Here is a 23878-nt window from a genome sequence, read left to right on the forward strand (position 1 = left end):
TCTGCTGTTAATAACAAGAACTGGAGGTGTTGTAATGTTCTTCTTTTCATCCCAGCTGTGAGAAGTTCAGAACCCAGTGTTTTCTTTTTCAGTCACAACTTCTCTGTTAGCCTGCATTGTCAGCGGTTTTGCTTTTTCTCTTCTGTGGCCCTTATTTCTGGTTTCTATAATATCACCCTGTTTTACTGTGCTGTTTATTGGAAGCTGCTCAAATCCTCTGTGGAAATATTTAGAGTAAAAATAAAATACACCTTTGATTTTGTTCAATAAAAATTTTCATTAGAACCACATCAAATGCTAGAAATCCTATAGAGTGCCCTGGAAGAGCTACCAGCTGTCCTGTCGTGCCCACGTCTTTCATTTTTGCACTTGGTGTCGTCTCTGAGGATTAGCTGCTCAGTGGGACCCACACCTTCATTTTGTCTCCCATGGAAGTGGAAGTGCAACCACAGGCTTTACATCTTGCTACCGGCTGCCTTTGTTCCCCACATTTATGAATGAATTTGAAATATAAAACATTTTGCACAAGCCTAGTGGATTTACCTACTTAGCCCCGGAAATGATGCTGCATTTTCTATTACAGTTTTTCCACCAAATAGATTGTTTGGATGAAGTTCGTGTGCAGTGCAGTTTAGAAGGTGAGTGGGAGCACATAAAAGAGCGGGGGTGGGGGGAGAGGAGGGGAGAAGCATGTAAAAGAGAGGGGGTCATAAAACCTGGGAGACCAAATGCTTTCTTATTTACCCCCATATATGGCTGCTGATACACACTGCTTGAATGGTGCTCTTCCCTTCCTTCTTGATCCCAGGGGTTCTAAACCTTGGCCCTAGTGACATTTTGGAGTGATAATTCTTTCTTTGTGGGACTGTCCTGGGTGTTATGTAGCAGCATCTCTAGCCTCTCCCCACTGGATGCCAGTAGCAGTTTCCTCACCTGAGCTGTGATAACCAAAAGTTCTTCCAGACAGTGCCAAATATGCCCTGGAGCACAAAATCATCCCCAGGTGAGAGAATCAGTGATCTACCTCTATGCCCTCCTTTCCTATCATGATAGGTTTCATCATTACTTTCTGATTCATCTTGGCTGCTGGAACTTTCATCATGTCATGGTCATTCTTTCAGCCTGAGGCCGAATTGCCTTGTTTTTTAATGTTTCGTATGTAACCACTGCTTTCTGTCTGTCCTGCAGCTAGAAGCAAAAGGTGGAGTGGTGAGCGTGTTTTGCCTGAACAGTTGCAACTCTCTTCTTATCTCTCAGTTTTAAGTACTATCCACTTTGTGGCGATTTTCTGTCATCCTCTTAGAACTGTCCTCAGGACTCATGGCTGTGATCTTATCACCTTTATCTTCCCATTTTCTGGGCATAGTTGAAATAAATCATACTTTGTTTTTATCCAGGTGTATTCTTCATCTAAATTTATTGTCAAATCTTAACTGTATACCGTAAAAGAAAATCTGTCTCAGAATGTAATATAGTTTCTCCACAATGCTTTTTTTTTCTTTTCTTTTTCCTTATCCTCTTTCTTTCTTTCTTTCTTTCTTTCTTTCTTTCTTTCTTTCTTTCTTTCTTTCTTTCTTTCTTTTTCTTTCTTTCTTTGGAGAGGGAGTGAGAGAGAGCGAGTGTGCAGGCACACATGGGGGTGGGACAGAAGAAGAAGAAGAAGAAGAAGAAGAAGAGAGAGAGAGAATCCCAAGCAGGCTCCACACCCAATGTGGAACTCAGTGCAGGGCCCAATCCCATGACCCTGGGATCATGATTGGGGCTGAAATCAAGCATTGGGCACTTCAGCGACTGGGACACCCAGGTACCCCATAATGTTTTTTTTAAACATCATTCCATTAGGTTGTAAGAAGGTGAAATTTGTGATGAAAATTATTTTAGGAATTTCCTTACCCCTACCATTTAGGAAATGCTATCTAAAATCTTGGATACAGAGAGGACCAGAGAGCACTGAACGAATTACTGTGACGGTTAGCAGTCATAGCCTGCTTATTTGCTAGACCCAGGATAAGCTCATCCAAAATCAAATTACAATAAATGTAAAATCCAGTGTTATATTGTATAAGGTCAATTAGTACTTTCCATTAATGAGCCCAACTTTCAAGGACAAAGACTATTGAAATTCTAGCCTGAAACCCAGTAAGTATGGGTTTAAGACAAAGTAAAATATTACTTACATTGATTTTGAATAAGTAGATGTGGGCAATATTTTGGAAGGTACCTATATGATTTGTGTTTATGATGCCCCCCCCCCTTTTTTTGGAGGGATGCCACATAGTTTAGTAAATATGAGCATAGATGGTGAAGTCAAAATGACTGTCTTCAAATTTCAGCTCTAACAGTTAACAGTCATGTTATCTTGCACTGACCGATTATACAAAATCTCTAAGCCTCTTTTTGTCTCATTGGATAATGATAGAACTGATAAGATTGGTTGTTGTGAGGATTAAATAATATAATACATATAAGCAGAGATCTCTGACGGTCCTATGTAAGCATTTGATAAATGGTGGCTGTCATTTCGATTTTGCTGAAGATTGGATTTTGGTGGATAATTGTGACAGCAATCCCATTCTCAGCTGGTTTAAGAGAAAAGAGAAGTCTGTAGGGTAATGCTATCTCCTGGAAGAGATAGCGAATTTTAAAATGATGTCGTCAGGACTTGGTTTCTCTCCATTTCTTGGTCTAGACTTTCATATGTTGGTTTCATACATGGACTTTGTTCTTAGGCTTCCTGTGAAAATGCCAAGAAATTCTCACCTCTCCCTTTGGAATAATCAAATGGTTACAACCACTCCTCAGGCATTTTGTCTCCTAGCCCCTTTGAAAATCAGGAAATTGACCTTGATTGAGATTATTTAGGTTATGTGCCCATCCCATTGCAATCAGAGGAATATGATGGGCAGATTTGGTTAGGCCTTCTCACATTCCCCATTGGATATACTGGCAATGGGAGTAGAGCCCTAACCATACTCTGGACTAACTGTGGGAAGGGGCAGACACTGAATGGAGATAGGGGGCTGTTTCTGGAAGAAGGTGGAACAGATAGGGGGACTCAAGGAACAGCCATAAAAGTGATATCAGTGGAAAGTTTCCTTCTTTCCTCCCTTCCTCCCTTCCTCCCTCTCTTTTTCTTTTCTTTTCTTTTCTTTTCTTTTCTTTTCTTTTCTTTTCTTTTCTTTTCTTTTCTTCTTTCTTTCTTTCTTTCTTTCTTTCTTTCTTTCTTTCTTTCTTTCTTTCTCTCTCTCTCTCTCTCTCTCTCTCTCTCTCACTTGTTCTTTCTACTATCCACTTGCTACATGAATGAGTGAAAAACACAGTTACTTATTTGTAAGGGCATCAGATTATGTATCTGGGGACTCTCTTCTTCTTTGTTGGTGCATATCTTCAATGATTGAAATTGAGATACAGTTTTAAAGAAATGCTCACATGTCCTCTGGCTAATATACTTTGCTTTGTGTCCATTCAATACTCCTTAGAAATGTGGCTATAACAATAGCATCCAGGAGAATGCCAGATCAAAGAGAATCCAGATCTGTGGTCTTTCCCATCATACGGTGCTGGCTGATTCATAGCAACTCTGCCTGGGAGTCTGCATATATGATGTTCTCCTCTCTGTGGTGAACTCTATGAGGGCTTCTTTCTGTTGGTGAACCCCAGCATGCTTTCAATCTGCCATTTAGTAGAATTGAAGCTTATTTTGTGAAAATTATCATTTAGCAACTGTGTATACTGATATGGTACAGCAGAACTTCGTCAGGCATAGAGGTTCTGTGAGATAGATCCCAACTCATTGGGAGGGTCAGCTAGGATTACTATTTGTCATTTTGTTCAGTTTTTCAAAGGAAGCTTACTAGGACATTGAAAGAATGAAGAAATGGGCTCAGAGGCATATATGGCATATATGGCATATATGGCATATATATATATGGCATATATGGCTCTGTTTTGATATTTGAAGCAAAATAATTATAGTAGCAAACTGGCTTTTAATAGTTTCAAAATTAACATTCATCAAATTTACATCTCTTGTGCACATAGATAAGTATTTTTCAATCATTCTGCTTGAAGGGCAAAACTTAGGGTATTTAAACTCGTAGAGGGTTATTATGCAGAGCTTAGTTGTGTATGAGTGATTTAGAATTAAACACTATTAAAGCTGAATTCTCTTATTCTAACTTATAGTCTTTTGAAAAAAAGATAGTAATCTAATTCTGGCTCTTTCTGATTGTGAAAATTTATTCCTTTGGACCTCACTTACCTTATTTCTCAAGTAAGGTAGATCAACTCACTGAACGAAGGTCTTGTCCATTCATTGGATTTAGGCAGGGTAGGAAGTGGTACTCACAGGTTCGATGAGATTTAGAGAACATGCAGGTCATTTGAGCTCTCGGGTGATATGGGGTGCTCATTTCCTCTCTGTACTTACCATTTCACATGGTCTAGATCATATAATTGTTTTGGCAACACAAGAGTGTTTTATCAGTGTGCCACCTCAGGGGGAGATCTCCATTTACAATAACGTATAATAGTAAGTACTATCAATAAGTACCCTTAGTTCCATCCAACTGCAAATCCTTCCATGTCACCACACCTCTTTCCCTCTAACATACACACTATACTGGATGTCCTGTCCCCACCCTGTCATGAGGAGACCTATGAAAGAGGGACAGCCCATATGACCCCTTACTTTTTAAAATGTTTTTAAAGTTTATAAATGTTTATAAATGTTTTCTTAAGCCTGTTTATTTTGAGAGAAAGGGAGAGAGCAGGGGAGGGGCAGAGAGAGAGAGAGAGAGAGAGAGAGAGAGAGAGAGAGAATTGTAAGCAGACACCACACTGTCAGCACAGAGCCCCACGTGGGGCTTGAACTCATAAACTATGAGATGATGACCTGAGCTGAAATCAAGACCAGATGCTTAACCAACTGAGCCACCTAGGTGCCCTATATGACCCTTTAAGTTAGGGACCAAGAATATATTTTGGGACCTAGACTGGTATCATTCCTGCTGGATGGCAAATGAATGATGTCCTGGCTGCTACAAAAAAGAAAAAAATACATTTTTTAATTAAGCATTTTTTTAATTTTTAAAATTTATTTATTAATTGAACTATAGTTGACACACAATGTTACATTAGTTTCAAGTGTACAACATAGTGATTCAATAAGTCTATATGTTATACTGTGCTCACCACAAGTGTAGTTACCATCTGTTACCATACAACATTATTACAGTACCATTGACTATATTCCCTATGCTGTACCTTTTATTCCTCTGACTTACTCCATCACTAGAAACCTGTATCTTCCACTCCACTTCACCCATTTTGCCCATCCCCCTACCTACCTCCCCTCTGGCAGCCATCAGTTTATTCTCTGTATTTATGGGTCTGTTTTTCCTTTTTGTTTGTTATTTTTTAGATTCCACATATAAGTGAAATCACATAGTATTTGTCTTTCTCTGGCTGACATATTTCTCTTCGCATAATATCCTCAAGGTTCATCCATGTTGTTGCAAATAGCAAGGTTCATTCTTTTATGGCTGAATAGTATTCCATTGTGTGTGTGTGTGTGTGTGTGTGTGTGTGTGTGTGTGTGTGTACACACATATATCAAATCATCTTTATCCATATCACTGGACACTTAGGTTGCTGCCATATCTTGGCTATTATAAATAATGCTGCTGTAAACATAGTGGTGCATATATCTTTTTGAATTAGTTTTTTTTTTATTCCTTTGGGTAAATTCCCAGGGGTTTAATTACTGGATCATTTGGTATTTCTATTTTTAACTTTCTGAGGAACCTCCCTACTGTTTTCATCAGTGGCCACACCAATTCACATATCCATCAGTGGTACATGAGGGATCCTTGTTCTCCACATCCTTGTCAACACTTGTTATTTCTAGAATCAAAAAGATTCTAGCCATTCTGATAGGTTTAAGGTGATATCTCATTGTGGTTTTGATTTGCATTTTCCTAATAATGAGTGATGTTGAGTATATTTTCATGTGTCTCTTGGCCATCAGAGAGGAAATTCTTATTGGTCAAGCAGGAAGGAACACATATAGATATTAGCTATGCATGCTGGTTCTGAAGTATGACATGGCATCAGACACAGGTAGAATCAAGGACTCAAGCAACTCAGGATTTTTTGTCTTTTCTGTTAACTTCACTCTCACTGGGGACATGGTTACTAATAGATTCCAAACTTACATTTCACAACTTTCAGCAGTGGGGAAGGACCAGCTGTTCATCAGTATCTGTTTGAAGGATTCTTAGGGGAAAATATATGTAATTGGTTCACTTCAAGCCTGGGCCAATAAATGGTGGTGGTCCTGTCCTTGGGTGAGGTGGGGAAATTCCTATGATAAAGGGTGAAGGCACCCTGTGTAGATAGTTGCACAGGTGTTCACTACACAAATATATCAGACAATGGTGAATATAGTTACAGAATCATATTTTAACTTTCAAATTTTTAAATTTTAAAAATCTGACTCTCTGACCACTAGCTCAAATATTCCACCTCTTCCATTTTCTTATTCCCATTACATTTATTTTTCAGTCTTATCAAAGCCTCCAGTGTGGTTCTAGAGAGGACCTTTTCCTTCCTAACATGCAGCCTGAAATAAATAAAAATCATACAGTTGAGTGTTGCCCCATACCATTGTCTACTGTTTATAACTTGCTTCCCTCCTTAATATTTAGGTCTCATCTTCTGGTTGGTCTGGGTCCAGGGGATACAACATGGCTCTGGGGACCTAAACATCCCTATGCACCTCTTTTATGAGGGTTGCATCCTGACCATTGAGGCAGTGGGTGGCTGCCTCCAGACTTCTTTTCACTCCTCAGTCTCATCTGCTACTGATTTACTTCCTTCTCTACCCTCAGGGAAATCACCTTTTGTTCCAATATCCAAAATTCCCTGGGACTCATTTGCTTCATTCACTTCACTTTTGTGATTTGTCTGAATCTGTTTTCTCTTGTCTGGTTCCCCATTTTGGCATGTTTTCTTGGGGGAAGAAAAGTGGCCCAGTGTATAGAGTTATAAAACTGAGACTGTGGTATCAGATCTCTGTGAGCCTTTCCATGGCTGCCAATCAGGGTACTTCACACTTGGCTCGATCTCATACTGCCCATGGAAGCTGATTGAAACGTTTGCTGTTGGACTGTACGTCGGGACGGGTGGGCACCTGTCTTTCTGCATAGTTTTATTCCTTTATGCTTAAATTTTAAAATATCCCAGAATATGTCCATGAAACGTAAATTATGGCATCTCATCCTAACATTTTGGTAAGTAGAGTCTCCACTTCAATATTAAGTTGTTCTTACTGAAGAAGCAAGATTAATCACTGAAGTTACCAATGTCCATTTCACAAAATGGGATTAGGAAAAAATCACAATATAATTTGATGAAATTGAAGTGAATATGAGGCTTGGAACATGTTATTCATGCCAGTTAATAAATACGTGAGATAGAGGGTATCTAAATATAGTTATCTGCCAGAAATCTTATCAACTGTAATTTATCAAATGGTTCCGCAAGTTTGAAGTACTTGTAATCACTTAGTTTGGGATGACTATTGAATAAAAAAAATGAACAGTCATATGTTTGATTTGGAGGGAATTCAAATAGGATAAGTTTACACTATAATTTGGGATGAGCTAGAATTTATTTTTTAGAGGTAATACTTTGTGAAAATAGTAACAGAACTTTGGAGAGTTAGCGGCTGGTATTATATTAATGAAATTAAAAACAATGTAAAGGGAAAATAATATGAGACATATGTAACCACATTTATTCTCAAAATAAATTCTCTGTCCTTTGGAATGTGAATGTAATAGGCTGCTTTGTGGAGGTTCTGGCCGGCCCACTAAGGGCTCTCTGAATGCCCCCCCCGCCCTTGCCTGTAGCTTCCATCAACTATTTCATACATCACCCCAGTCTTTTGATCACTGTTCATTGAGTCAGGTAATCACATCAGCCTGTTCCAGGTGGACTCTAAAGCCAATGATGCCTCCAGTGAGAAAAAGTAGGCAACTTCCCAAGGGGAGCAGAAATGTTACTGTAGTTTCTTTAGGGCAGGTGCATCCCTGTTTGTGTGTGTAGAATGTGGATCCTTACAGTAAATTTTACTTTTCTGTTTAAATCTAGTAAATATTTCATGCTGCTGGGACTGTGGTGAGATATGTTCAGACATATAACAATTGTAAATTGTTATAAGGTTTCTGGAAAATATTTGATAAAACGTATTAAGAGTATTAAAAATGTTCATAAAGTTGTACCACATCTAGAACAATATGAGGAATGTATCACGTTCATTACTTGAACATTTACCACAGTGCAATTTATAATACCGAAAAATCAGAAAAAGCTAAATGTCCCAATTTGAGGACTAGCTAACTGTATCAGAATGTGTTTTTCTCTATTTTGTAATGTTATGCAATTATTAAAATATCTTAGGAAAATATTTACGGTGTAGCAAGCTACTATGCTATGACATTATGAGAAAAATCTGTATACAAAGTATATATTCTGACTCCAATATCACAATTTATGTATGGATGTGTGTATAATGAATACAAAAATGTAGAAGAAAATGCACCCAAATGTTAAAAATGGTAATTTTTAATAAGGAGAACTAAATATAACTTATTTTTTAATACTTTCCTTGTATCTTCTACATTTCCTACAATGATCATTCATGTATGTAATCAGAAAAGTCCTACTATTAAAAATATTATGTGGGGGTGCCTGGGTGGCTCAGTTGGTTAAGCGTCTGCCTTCGGCTCAGATCATGATCTGACAGTTCATGGGTTCGAGCCCTGTGTCAGGCTCTGTGCTGACAGCTTGAAGCCTGGAGCCTGCTTTGGATTGTTTCTCCCCTTCTCTCTGCCCCTCCCCCATTTGTGTTCTGTCTGTCTGTCTCTCTCAAAAAAAAACATTAAAAAATTTAAAAATAATTATGTGTAAAATAATGTTTTATTTTGGTGTTATAAAAATTAATTTTTTCTTTGTTGTATGTAAAGCTTTGAAAAACTCAAAAGGGTGTATTTATTCCATGCTGTGGATATAAAACCTATAAGCAATAGTATTAAACTATCTGTTGTATTAAAAATTTGAATGGAATTGGGTTCATAATTACACTTGTTTGAAAAATAAATCAGCATATATTTTAAGCATTGAAGATTAAACACATTACAATAACAGTATTTTAATGTAAATATAACTTTGCCAGATTTTAATCAAGTGCAACAGTTTAGAGATATAGAATACGTATACAAGTAGAACATACACTTTCTAAAACATAAGGCATACTTTATGGTATACAATCTTTTTTTTACCACAAAATATATATACTTCTCAGATATGAAACAAAACTGATATGACTGGGAAGACTCTACTTCCTGGGACCAGAGTAACACTTTTACAAGTAGTTTAACTTTAATGTATGACTTTAGTAATCTCCGTATACAAATAGGCCAATTAGCTGGCATGTTTCGGCCGTGTGAATCTATAAGACACTAGCTGGATTTCGCAAAAGTGTCTGAAAGTACTGACAAGTACTGCTTAGCAAGTCTCTGCACAAAAAGTGCAGTGGCAGGTCCAGGTGGGCCACAGCTGCTAGTAACTCCATAGGCACAAAAAAGCTTTACTGCCCCTTGGAAACTGGGCAGAGCAATCTTAAGCTCTGACCTCCTGTTGCTCCTCTCAAGGTTGAACACATTCCAAATACCTTCATGTGGAAGAGTCAAAAATAACAGAACAGGAGCCGGCTGCGGAGACGGCATTTCTGCCAGTAAAATTTTCCCAGTGAACACATTCATCTAGCTTCTGACATCGTTCTTGGAGTGGCCGTCGTCTGTCTGATGCAAAATGTGGCTTCACTTTATGTTTTGTTGCACAGGGAAAGAAAAGGTTTTGTTCAGAGCTTTAGAAAGGTTTGTTGAGACCACATAACCTTTTTCTTATTAAATTCTGGAAAGTAGCTAATGTTCCTTTGGTAGTGAGGTGCTGTAGAGGAATGTGTTTCTTGCTTCTCTTTTCACAGGATTACTTCACAGATAGGCTTCAAGTGTGTGACTCAACCTCAATACATGAGGCAGGCTTCTTGGCGGATGTGTTTCCATTATCTGAGGGGCGGTAGGAAAGTGTGCTCATTTTTGTTGATAGGTTTGAGTGGGATTTGGCCTTTGGAGGGATGTATTTCAGAAGCTGGAGAAAATATTTTTTAAATTTTTTCCCCAGAAAGCCATAAAAGAGAGGATTCAGGCAATTGTTAAAATAAGCTATGCAAATAGTGATGGGCATGGCGGTGTCCACAATATCTGCAATTTTACAGTCATGTATGATGCCCAGCTGAATCAATACATCCAGAAAAGTGAATATTTGGTGGGGAACCCAGGAAAAGAAAAAGAAAAGCACAATTGCCATAATTATCTTGAAAATATCATCATTTCTTGGCTTGTTCTTTTGAATCTCATAAGCCCTCTTCAGAGTCTTCCAAATAAGAGTGTAACTTGTAAGAATGATCAGAAAAGGAAACAAGAAACCCAGTATATTCTTAGTTAAGCCCAGCCCAATGGGGAGGGTTGAATTTTGGGATTCATAATGGAAAGCACAAACCGTGATATTGGTGTTCTCAATGAAAAACACGTTTCGGTGGATTATAGTTGGCAAACTGGCCAAGCCAGCCAGTAGCCAAATAATGATGCAGGTGACTTTGGCCATAAGCATTGTACGCCGAAGGCGGGCTTTCATTGGATGAACAATAGCCAGGTAACGGTCGATGCTTAGACATGTGAGTAGAAACACACTGGCATAGAGGTTGAAACTGACACTGGCTGAAGCGATCTTACACAGGTAATTGCCAAAGGGCCAGCGATATTCCATGGCAGTGTAGACAGCCCACAGTGGTAAGGTCAGTAAAAAGCATAAGTCAGCCAGTGCTAAATTCAAAAGAAAAACACTGGCCACAGTCTTCAGTTTCATGTAAAAGTAAATGACAATCACTACCAAGCTGTTTCCAAATATTCCCACCACAAAAATGATACTGTATAAAGTAGGGATCATGACAAATATGTAATTGTGCCTTCCAGCTTTGGGACAGTCATCTTGGATTCTTTTAATACCATCTTCAGTGGAAGAGTTGAGGATCATTTTGATCTCCTGGGTTAATTAGTCTTAGACACTATGCCAGATGCACCTGGAGAAAATAAAAATGAAAAGGTTAAAAAAAAAAGAACTTTCAGTTATAAACAAATAGTTTTATTTTTCAGTCATAAATACAGTAACTCCACTTTAGTCTTAGGAAAAAAAATAGATCATATTTTCTGGAGAAAAACTGAACCGAGAAAGGGTAGGATTACACATTTAAATTAATTTTTAGAACATATTGCTTTTCTAGAAAGTAATAAATATCCTTCAGGTAAACAGAAATGGGGGTGCTATGTGAATAAACTTATCTAGGTTCTTTGCATTTTTTCTAGAAGTAAATCCTAGCTTCCACATTGATTAAAAAAGCATAGTCTAAATCTCAGAAAATGCTACTGAATTAAATTAGTTATTCAGGAAGACTTGAGTTTTTCCAGAAGCTTCTGCAAATATTTGCTTCAATATTTTACATAGTAAACAAGCTATTCACTTACATGAGTTAGAAAATCAACATACTCTTCCCTAGCAGAGTCCATCAGAAGACCCTTGGAAGGGAGGCTGAGGATGCTGTGGGGGTAACATCACAGGATGAGGTACAGGCATACTCTGAGGTAAAAAGCTCAGCGTATGGCATAGGCAAGTCTGTCTGGGCAGGGCACGGGTGCTGGGTAAAGATCCTCTTGCTACCCCAGGAGCAGGTCCCTAGATGAGCATGGCTGTGCATTCTTTTTGTAGCAAAGTGTCCTGGGCAAGATGAGGAACAGGAATAAGACTTCCCAGGATAGCTATGCTTGGCATCCAGGAGAGCTGTATGAACACATACACCTAAGGTAGTGTCCATCTTGGTGTAAAGTGGTGCCGTGAGAGGGATGAGAGTCAGGTAGCCAGGTTTTAAGAGAGAACACTAGAAAGAAAAAGTTTCTTAAGTGGCCTCTTTGCCTTCCCCAAGGAGGTAGTTATTCTCCTCATCCAAGATTTTTTTTAATATAATTTATTGTCAAATTGGCTTCCATACAACACCCAGTGCTCCTCCCAACAAGTGCCCTCCTCAGTGCCCATCACCCACTTTCCCCTCTCCCCCACCCCTCATAAACCCTCAGTTTGTTCTCTGTATTTAAGAGTCTTATGGTTTGCCTCCCTCTGTCTCTGTTTGTAACTTTCCACCACCACCCCTCCCCCCATGTTCTTCTGTTAAGTTTCTCAAGATCCACATATGAGTGAAAACATATGGTATCTGTCTTTCTCTGACTGACTTATTTCAAGGTTCTGGCTTCAAGTCCCCATTATCTTCTCCTTTTGTACTCAGCCTTATATAATTTAATTTTTCCCCTCTCTTTTTGTTCATGGGGACATTAGCATCCACAAACAAGCAAATGTCACATCCTCTGTGGAGCCTTCCTGACTTATCTGGGCCATTGACTGTTCCATTTGCCAAGCCACTTCAGCACTTTGGATGTAGCTTTTGACACTATATCATAGTGGTGTTGACCTGTCTTCTCTATTGGTATGTTAGCTACTTGAAGGTAGGGCTTGTTTCGAATAATCTCATTTACTAATGTAGGCCCCAGCCAATTCCAGGGGACAGATGATACATGTCTGATGAATAAGACAGCCAATGGATGAATGAATGAGTAAATAGCATATAACTTAAAAGCTAGGAGTATAGCATAATGAGACTAGTTTCTGTGGGGCTAATAACACAATTTACATTTTGCTCCTGAGAGGATCAAGATAGAAAATAGTCATTGTTAACCTAGGCTTCACCTTGGATTAAAAAATCGAAACCAAAACTAAACAAAACAGACAGAAAAATCTTTGGTACTTTTAGAAATATGTGGTTTCTAAAACAGAAGATGAAAAGAGGGAATAATATAATGGAAACTAGGGCTAGGCTCTCAGGGAGATATGACCTATTTCTTTCTCACCCAGAAGGATTTCCCTACATTTTGCTGATTTTTCAGTTTATTTTATTATAGTTTTTGAAATTATGCCAGTTTAGAAGTATAAATTCCTTTAGGTAAACAAATATTCTCTATTAAAAATTAAATACTTCATGAAAGGTTTATGTGCTAGCAGTCATTTACACCTTAATGTGTATTAATTTACTTATTCTTCTAACATCTGGTTGATTTCAGTTGGATTTTGCCTAGGAAAAAAGTGGAAATGTCAAGGTTAAAGAATCTCAAAGATTAAAAAGCAGCCTGGGTGAACTCCATAACTGAAAACCAGGGCAGAGGTAAATATTTGTTTCAGCTTGGGCACAAGGACACTACTAACAGATAGGAAGGGATAAACTTAATGCATTGGAATCCCTTTGGTGCCCTGAGCTTGAGTGCTTGAAAGCAGGGAGGAAATTCTCCTCTTTTTCTTCTTTTCTCTCTTGAGCCTAACTCTAAGACTATATATCTCAGGCTGGTTCCACTAATACTGTATCTGGAATGAGTAGAATTTTATTGACAAGGCGAGAATTGTAACCATCATTTATTAAAAAAAAAATCTATGGGAAAAAGTTTGCATTTGAAAGGACCAAGTTTTAAACATAGTTTTGGACTGCAATTCCATCACAATCTGAAGTCAGTTTCTTCTTCAGTTCCCATTGATCCATATCAACTAATGTGTAATACATAAAAGGTTGCTCTGAACATCCTGGAAATTTTAGTAAGGAATTTATTATTTAAATGACAATATCACTGGAGAAACTCTGGACATCACATTAAATATACTAATAATACTTTACATAAATGTTTATATAAGTAATGACTAAGACTTCCTGCCAGGAAAGGAAACAAATTCTCACATACTGGAGGGTAGAAGAAAGGGGAGAGGAATTTTAGGTTATAGGACCAGTGGGAACAAGCACAGGGAAGCATATAAATGAAAATAGTGCATCCAGGGCTGTCATCCATTTATCCCATATTCATTGAACATCTACTAGGTGCTGGAGTTAGGGATGCAAAGTGAAAAAGTTCACAGTCCTTCTCCTCCTTTGAGGCATTTGAGTCTAGTTGTGGGGGTACAAGAGCTTTAAAGACAGAATTACCTCCAGTGTTGAATACTATACCATAACAGGGTCATGTGGAATGTTCTGTATTTATCATTGGCCCAGTTTGTTGGTGGGGGACTTGGGTAATGATCAGGGGCACTTCCCAAAGAAGATGGCATTTGGACTTTGGAGGATACGTGGAAAACAAAGTGGTTAGAACTTAAAGGCAACAGCTGGCCAGCCGAGGTAGAGTAGAAATTGTCATCACTTGAACTTCTCTCTCCTACAGATGTATGCAGCATCAGCTGTGGGAGGCTGCTCTTATAAATTTACAGATATCACACAACCCTCTTGGCAGTGGTGTGGGGAAAATGGAACCCTTGTGACTGGTTAGGCACCTGTGATTGATGCTAAGTGAGTGGGAAAGAGTAGGGTTCTTTTCCCTTTGAAGCTGAAAGGATGCTGTTTTGATGAGGAGCTGAAGGAAAGAGATGTGATCTATTAGGAACAGCAAACTTATGAGTCCCAGAAAGCAGCTACATTTCATTCTTCCCCCAGTAGAGTTTTAGGCAGGGAGGATATACTGATCAAAAACACAGGAGGATCCACCTCTCCCTATTTTTGGGTCTCACCATAGCTTTTACATAAACTCTGTGGCTTATATGAATTCCATAGCACCATTTCTTCTTGGGGGAAAGAAGATGGGATTTGACTCAAAATACTTATAACAGACTCTTTCTTTGCCAATTACAAATATGTATGGCTCTGGGTAAATCACCCCATTTCTCTGAACATGAGCCTCAGTTTCCTTATCTGTAAGAAATGGGAACAGTGATTTTTATTGCACATGATTGTTGTAGGAATTAAATGAGATAGTATGAAAGTATTGGGCATATCTTTCAAAAAGTAAGTGTTTAATTAGAGGTGTTTTTAAAAAATCTCTACTATTATTTTTTGAATGCAAGTTAAACATTGACTTAGCCATGGCTTAAAAAAACATGAAAGATTTTTTTTTTTAAGGTTTATCATTGGTAAGCTCCTTCTTGTGCCATTAAAAGGCTAAAAATACCAGGATGTTGTTCTTTCAAACTGTGAGTAAAAAAATCATCTTAAGCAGCTGAATACATTGGCCATGAGTCAGGTGGGAACTTTCAGTCTGCTGTAAACACAAGGTTGGCTCCTGGTGGCTGCACTATTTATCCACAGATTGCTTTCATACCAGATACCTTGTATTTCTTGACAGCTTCCCTCATTCTTAAAAACAAGCCTAAGAAAGAAGATTCCTCCCTCCCTCCCTCCCTCCCTCCCTCCCTCCCTTCCTTCCTTCCTTCCATCCTTCCAAGAATATTTCGCCAAGACTTTTGATCAGAATATTAATACCTTCTTAAGCTTTTAGGCAAGCCAAAACCAATCTAATTAAATTGTTCATTACATGCTCCTTTTTTAATGAGTTTGCAATCTAAGGAAAAAAATACCACATAGTTTCCTATGATAATAAAGAGAGAACTAAAAGACAAAGTAATTATATTTTAGAATAATCTTCTATAAAAGTATCTTTCTCAAATATCTAAAAGAGTAGACTAGTGTTTGTAGGTCATTTGCTTGTAGTGCTGGGCAGTGCAATAAATCATCCTGTTCAAAAGTCATTGTCTTTATTGCTTTTATTTTATAATTCAGACTTTAGAAAGCAAGTGTTTCTGTTCCTGTGTGTTTTTCCCCCTCAGTAATGAATGACGCATTCTACAGGGAGCAACTGTTAGTATCCATTTGTGAATTCATTGAATCATAGAAGTTGGCAGTAAAATTTTTATGGTTTCTACTTGTTTCTTTTTCAAATTCACTTGTTCTTATTTCTTAACCTTCTGTTCTTATTTTATGGGGTCTATTTGTACCCTTTTCTCTTTAAACATGTTGAACATCTGTATGTTAAGAGCCCCTATCAATTGCTTTACTATTTGTAGGTTGTAGTTCTTGTATGAATTCTATTTGTTTCATCTGTGGACACTCCTTCTTGGCATTTGCTTTCATCTTGGGTTTTATAATCTTTGACTACGAGTTAATCTGTAGTGGGAATTAACTTCTTTAGGAGGCCTGGCATCTGGATGGTGGTGGCCTGTGAAATTTCTGCTTGGGCATACAACACTCACTTGATCTGGAAGTCTTTAATGCTAGTTCTCAGCCTAGTTTCCAATGCTGTATTTTTTCTTCAGATACTGCAAATGAGGCCCCCACCCATTCTCAAATTTTTGTTGGTCTGCAGAAATTATCTAGTCTTTGGTCACAATAGGCAGTGATTTTCCAGTTTCTGGCTTTAACCAAGAAAGCCAGTTTCATTTGTCTTCAGTATGCGCGTCTAATGATCTTGACTTCCATCCTGGTAGACTTGTTGAAACTTTATCTTGGCTGTGTAACTGGTATTGGTCCTTTTCTGGCCCATGTGGTCTCAATTCTTATTCAGAGCTGTGATTTTCTATTTTATGTGTTTTGAGAAAGAAGGGTAGTGTTCATTATGCTTACGTTCATTGTCTTCATCTTGACTGGAATTTGTCCTACACATTATTTGGAGATAATGGTTAAATTGCTTGGACCCCCAAATCTTTAGATTATAGTCTTGCCCCTATTCATGCCCACCCCAACCCCCATCATGCCTTTCAATGAATAATCCAAGGCCTTCTGGTGGTACTCTCCTCCATGGTGGTAATCCTGGCAGCCATGAAGAAGAGAGCATGGCAGAGAGCTTGGCACCATGGGGTAAATGACCAGAACTGCTTTTAAATCAGATGCATGAGAAAATGGCTGGCAATCCCAACCTAACTTCTCTATGTTGTTTTATTTTTAATTATTTTTTCATGTTTACTTATTTTGAGAGAGACAGGCAGAGAGTCAGAGAGAGGGAGAGGGAGAGGGAGGGAGGGAGGGAGGGAGGGAGGGAGGAAGGGAGGGGCAGAATGAGAGGGAGAGAGAGAATCCCAAGCAAGCTCCACACTGTCAGCACAGAGCCCAATGAGGGGCTGGATCCCATGAACCTGAGCCGAAATCAAGAGTTGGACGCTTAACCAATTGAGCCACCCAGGCGCCCCTAATCTCTCTATGTTAAATACTTTTCTTGGAGCTGATTTTGCTCACCTGTGCAATTCCTAGGTGAATGTTTCTCTTAGCACACACAATATGTTTGATTACAATTACTAATGCCATACTAAATAAGTACTCAAGATTCAGCGTCCTTAATGAATGGCTACATGATATGTGTAAGTGGTAAACGGTGGTTTCTGGGCCTCTTCCCAAGTCGACAGCATCCACCATGGCCTGCTCTCACAGGAAATGAAAACAGCACAAGCTGCCATCTTATTTCTACACACACCAATTATAACCACCTGTGGTGATGGTGGTTAAATGTCCTGTCATCCTCAACTAGCCCTCCCCTTTGCTTTCCAAAATATCCCCCAAGAATAGGAAGAACTTAGCTTTATGAAAGGAAATTCAGTAGTTCCTTCCAAGTTAGGGTATACATTTCAAGGAAAGTAAATTGTGATCCTAAATTTTTGCTTGTTAGAAATTATTCAATACTTTAATATCTAGTAATGTAACACTAAATTACAATTAAATTTCTCTCTGCTTCAGAAGCTTCTACTTATCATAAGTTATAGTTTAAGCAACCTACTTGTCATGAATATCCCAAGCCCCCAAAGAGCTCCTTTCATTCCTATGATATTTCTTCCCATTCTTTTCTATTCTAAACTCTTGGCTGTTTTTGCTGCACGCTTTTTTTTTTTTTTCCAAAAAGAAAAGAGAAGCAGGCAGGGATGAGATATATGTCATTAACTCTAATCATATGCTAGAAATCTTCCTCTGACATATTGGTGTTAGTAGAAAATATTGTTATGTTCAATATAGAGGCCCATTGAAGGCTTTAGTGAGCCTCAAAAGAGCTGTGCTCTGCAGACTAGGAGAAAAATAAAATAAATATAACTTGGAAAAAAGCTTGTATATAAATAAACTCTTGTCCTCTTATACTCCCAAATTCCTCAAACTTAGGGACTTGGAGAATTTCCTCAAGGGAATTATAACCACATTTTAAAGAATCAGCATCTCGGCCATTCATCAAAGGGGAGGAAACATAATTTTTAATAATATGGCTCTTGGAGACTGTTCACAAGCTTTTCTTTTTCAACAGATGAAAAAGGCAGCTCCTATGTGGGCATCTCAGTCAACAGCTGTTTTATCTGACTTGTGAGCAAAACCCACAATTTCATAATGTTAAGCCACTGCATATTTGCTTCTCTGAGACTCTAGATCAGCAGCATAAACTGCTTATCTCATTTCAGATTCCACTTTAAGGGGTATGAGCGAAGTTACTGGGAAGCAGAGGAAGCGCCAATTAATTTATATTTTTAAGAAATTATGAAATTTTTATAGAATTTCTATGTGTTATCAGCTTTATGTTAGAAATTACTGGCCACATGACAATTCATTTCAGATTAAAATTTTTAACATTTTGGAGCCCCTGGGTGGCTCAGTCAGGTACGTGTCCGACTGTAGCTCAGGTCATGATCTCGTGGTTCATGAGTTCGAGCCTTGCGTCAGGCTCTGCTGACAGCTCAGAGCCTGGAGCCTGCTTCAGATTCTGTGTCTCTCTCTCTCTCTCTGCCCCTCCCCTGCTCATGCTCTCTCTCTCTCTCTCTCTCTCTCTCTCTCTCTCTCTCAAAAATAAACATTGAAAGAGTTTTAAAAAATAAAGTTTTTAACATAGAAATCACATAATCATAAATTTTAAGTGAAGCTAGGAGGATCAAATATTTCCTGTATTATACATGTTTCCCCCAATTGCCCAACGTTCAAATTGGTCCTACGCAATGTATAAGGAGACTAGGGTTCTAATTTTGGTTTTCTTATTCACTAGCAAGGTGACCTTGAACCAGTCACTTAGCTTTTCTACACCTCTGCATTCTCAGGGAGCTGACACATGGCTAAAGAAATCTCCTGAAACACTGAAATTTTATAATCTTTTTTTTTTGGAATAGGTATTTATCTTTTGAAGATAAAGGCAATGATGGCTTGACAAGTAGAAATGACCTGATAAATCATTAAATCAGCCAAAATCTATCAATTGATATAGATATTATTAATGCCACAATGATTTAATAACATTCTCTAGTTAGATACAAGAAGTCTTTTTCTTAAAAACAAAATGAATTTTACCTTTTACTGGGGATAAATAAACTCCACATAAGAGTATTATATTACAGTGATATTCCCCCCCCCCCATTTTTTAGATTATCTACTTAAAGAAATGTTTTCCCAGCACAGCATTTGGATAGCTGGTTGTGACCCTAGGTTATCGAGGTCAAGGTTATAGAGGTCAACTATCTAGACTAGCTAGATTAGTTTCTAGACTGTGAGTCTCTCAGGCATCCCCTGTGTTATTCATTGGCAATGAAATGAATTCATGAAAAGGTAGAGACCTACATGAAAAGGTAGAGACAGATTGTTTCATGGCTGCAAATCAAAATTAGAAGCAGGCCCTGCAGTTACGGAGTCAGGATTATGTTATTTTATGAAGAAGGTGGCAGAATGTGTTATTGTTAAAATAACTCCTACAAAACAAACCTACTTTCAGGTAATTTTTTTTTTTTTTTTGGTGGGGAAAATACAACTTTTTAAAGTTTAGTAAATAGTTAATGTGATTCATTTGCCCAAATAAAAACACACAGATGAGGACAGAGAATTATAAAAGAACCCATGGTAATATATTATTTAGAATAACATTTTCAAGTATTTTATTAGTCAGTATTTTGAAGTGCTAAGTGGACTTTTGTCCTAAGAAAATGAATTCTGTAAGGTAATGTTTGATTTTATCATAGAGTTACTTTTTGTTTTTTGAAACACAGTTTCATATGCTTCATTTTTTTTTTAAACATTAAAATGCTATAAAAACTGAGAGCAGAATAGTCTGGCAGAGAAAGCACTGGACTAGAGTCCAGTCAAAGAGCCTGCTCTGTCACTAACCAGTGACACAATCAGACACAGGTAATTTAATCTCTTACTTTGTTATCTCTTAAATATTACAAAATACTTAGAATGGAAATACTAACACTTGTTCTCACCTCTATTTCATAGGTTGTTAAAGGTAAACAGTGAGGTCTTAGGAAAAGATAAAAGCACTTTGAAAATATAAATTTTATAATATCATTTATGTAATGCAAGGGTAAGTAAAATTTAATGAAAGAAAGCGCAGAACGTCAAAAATAAATAGAATTATTTTCATCCAAAAATTCAGCAGAAGTATTTTTCATTATTTTCATCTAATGCATTTATTTCAAGCATTATAATGAGGCACTTGATGAATGTGGAAAGAAAGGTAAAATGGTAGATCTTGCATGGCTTCCACAGTTAATACTTGTGGCAACAAATGTTTAGGTACAAAGTGGAGCCCTAAGGTTAAATCTGACCAACACATATATTTTCCTTGGCCCCCAAAAACTCTATAATATATCTTCTGGAATTTGAATTTTCTGTAGTTTACTAACCGCTGCCACTCTCTATTTTCTGATTCTGTTGGTCAGTGCTGTCTAAAAGAAACTTAATGTGAACCACATACATAATTAAAAATTTCCTAGTAGCCACACTAAAAAAGTCAAATTAAACTCCTAAATAGTAGACTCCTGAAATACAGCTTGGGAATTATTCACTAGACTGGGTATTTCTTTGAAACATTCAGGACTGGTATAGTTAAAGGGTGCCCAACAGGATGTTATCTAGTAAAATACTGCTTGCGCTCATTCATAAATGTCTAGAATTTCTTTAACTGGGATTGGGTTGGCAATACCCACTTCCATGCCTCCAAGATCTACCTGAGGAAGGAGATACACTGACTCAGATGAAAGCCAGACTAGCAGTAGAAGGGCATGGTGATGGTAACCAAAAAATCTGAGGCAGTATGTGATTTACCTCTTCTGACCTATGGGGTCTTTTGCTTTTCTCTTAACCTGTGACTCATTTTCTTCATCTGGAAAATTATAATAATAATAATGAAGTTAATGATAATGGTGAAGTAAAAAAATATCTGTCTTGTTAGGCTCACAACGTTGTTGGGAACATCATGAGGTGATACATGTGGAGATATCATAAGATCCTGTAGATTTGAGACTTTTGTTAGTGTTCTTAACTTCATACTATGGTATAAATGACTAACTTCCCCTGGGCCAGCAAATCTGGATAAGGAGAATTGGGAAATTGCACTCAGTGCTGGAAGTGGAAGAAGAGGCTAATGTACCAGAAAGAGGTAGAGAGGCTCAGAGAGGGAGGCTGATGCACTGACAAGCTACTTGGATTGGACACCTCTGCTGGCTCTAATCGTTCTCTTCAATACCTATATGATTTTTAAGTATAAATTCCAATGATACTACGCCACTGATTATAATGAAAAGTTTAGACCATTCTGTCTGCTGTTATATTACCACTCCATTCATTTCTATGTGGGACTACTTGTGTTTTCTAACGAAACAGCCTGTGATGAGCGGCACAAATGCTGGGCCAATAAAAGGTAACAACGCTTTGCCGATTGAAAACTACGATGAGATACTGGTGACTGCTGCTCCCTGTGAAAACTTCATTAGCAATAAATGGGTTACCAGATGTCACATGTCAGATTTGAAATTAAAATATATTCCCAGTATTTGTGTGCAGTCTGAGCGGCGGGAAAAAAACGAACTCTTTCCAAGAGAGCTGCACAAGATACTGTACCACTTTTGCCTTTGATTGTTTGTTTCTCCTCTAAATGTAAAACGAAAGCATCCCTTGGTTTGTAAAGTGGAAAGATAGCATTTCTGCATAGAGGGGCTATGTACTGAAGTGGCACATTACCCGTGCAGCAATAACTCTTTAAGGACAAGGAGAGTATTTTTGAATATTCTCTGCCACACCAAGACCACCATCTCCTCTTGTTTTGCCATAGCAATTTCTCCTTTTCCTGGCTTCCCTTTCATCAAGCCATTTCTGCTTTTATTACTGACAACAAAACTGTTTAAGTCAGCAGCTGTCAACGTTGACTCCACTCTTCCTGAACCTGCTGTAACAACAATGCTTCCCCGCTTCGTGATAGTAAAACTCTCTTCTTGTTCTTCGAGCTAGCTAAGTCACTCTGTTCTGGTCCTCCAAGTTGCAAGCCTCCAATCAGAAATCAACTGTGGTTAGGGAGGGAACCCCGCAATTGGAAATAGGACAGCACAATTGCGCTTGAACCAGCAGAAATTTCAAATGCTAAGCCGGTGTGACAGAAGTATCTAACACCTCTAGTTTTTATAAACAAGTATTTTTGGCTAATGTTCCTTTGCAATTTCAAAATCTCCAGTTATTCAGTTCCAGCTGAAGACCATGGATGTTTGAAACTATTTATTGTTTTTTTTCCCCAATTTATTTTTGTTCTGTCTTCTGTAAGATAGATGAAGCTTATAAATCAAATTAAGAGGGTAAAAGTGAATTATCACTCTTAAGCATCTTCTTGGAGAAATATTTACAGTACTCCTCCCTTATTTTTTGGGATACATTCCAAGACCCCCAGTAGATTCCTGAAACCACAGATAGTATCAAACCCTATATATAGTGTGTTTTTTCTTCTACAAAATTACTTATGTTTCCTCTACAAAATTACCAATTACCTATGATAAAGTTTATAAATTAGGCATAGTGAGAGATTTACAATAACTAAAAATAAAATAGAACAATGATAACAATATACTGTAATAAAAGTTATGTGAATGTGGTCTCTCTCTAAAATATCTTGTACTCTATTGACTTTTCTTCTAATGATGGGAGATGATAAAGTACCCATGTGGTAAGATGAAATGACGTGAATGACATAGGCATTGTGACCTAGCATCAGGCCACTCTTGACCTTCTGATGGTATGTCAGGAGGAAGATCAGTTGCTTCTGAACCACGGCTGACTGCAGGTAACTGAACTGCAGAAAGCGAATCCACATGTAAAGGGGGAACTACTGTACCTAGAATTTCTTTACACACAGAAATTCCCCAAAGTACTTACAAGTTTGTTTCTGGAACATTAATTACTCATCAGATGCTGGGGATGCAAGAGCTACTGCCCTTTGACCTTCGCATAAAGGAAGACAGAGCACCCATTAAGTGATTAGCTATGTCGGTGGGGAAAATGTCAGTTTCAACTTTTCAGTTACATAACTTCAGCACAAAGTGACACACAAGAATTCAAATAAGCTTATTTAATGTACAGTTGTTTTATGCTCCTCTAGGATTTTACTGGTATCTGTTTCACAAAGAGGACTTATAAAAGTGGCTTAGTATTAACATTAGTAATATTTATGAGTTGTGATTAATTGAATGTTTATTATGTGTCAAGCATTGTGATAATTGCTTTCATATCTGCAAGAACCCTGTTATGGACTGGATTGTGTCCTTTCAAAAGCCATAGTACCCAATGCGACTGTAATAGATATAGATGTAATTATGGGTAAATGAGGTCATGAGGTTGGGGCCCTAATCCAATGTGACAGGTGTCTTCATAAGAGGAAGAACACATCAGGAATGTGCTTGTACAGAGCAGAAGCTATGTGAGGTTAATGAGAAGGTGGCTATCTGCAAGGGAGGGAGAGAGGTCTCACCAGAAACCAACCCTGCCAGCACCTTGATCTCGAACTTTTAGCTTCCAGAACCATGAGAAAGTAAATTTCTGTAGTTGAAGCCACCCAATCTGTGGTATTTTATTAAG

The 23878-nt window shown here is 38.0% G+C and overlaps 1 protein-coding gene across 1 annotated transcript in view; it reads right to left on the reverse strand.

Annotated features, from left to right (window-relative positions):
• Positions 1–5104: 5104 nt before the first annotated feature.
• Positions 5105–23878, reverse strand: part of AGTR1 (angiotensin II receptor type 1) — a 49672-nt gene continuing 30898 nt past the window's right edge. Inside the window, exon 3 of the mRNA XM_015072540.3 lies at positions 5105–11206. Within this exon, the coding sequence (XP_014928026.1) occupies positions 10072–11160 (1089 nt within the window). The 5' untranslated portion in view covers positions 11161–11206 and the 3' untranslated portion in view covers positions 5105–10071. The remainder of the gene's footprint in view (positions 11207–23878) is intronic.

This window comes from Acinonyx jubatus, chromosome C2, assembly GCF_027475565.1.
Source record: "Acinonyx jubatus isolate Ajub_Pintada_27869175 chromosome C2, VMU_Ajub_asm_v1.0, whole genome shotgun sequence".
Lineage (NCBI taxonomy): Eukaryota > Metazoa > Chordata > Mammalia > Carnivora > Felidae > Acinonyx > Acinonyx jubatus.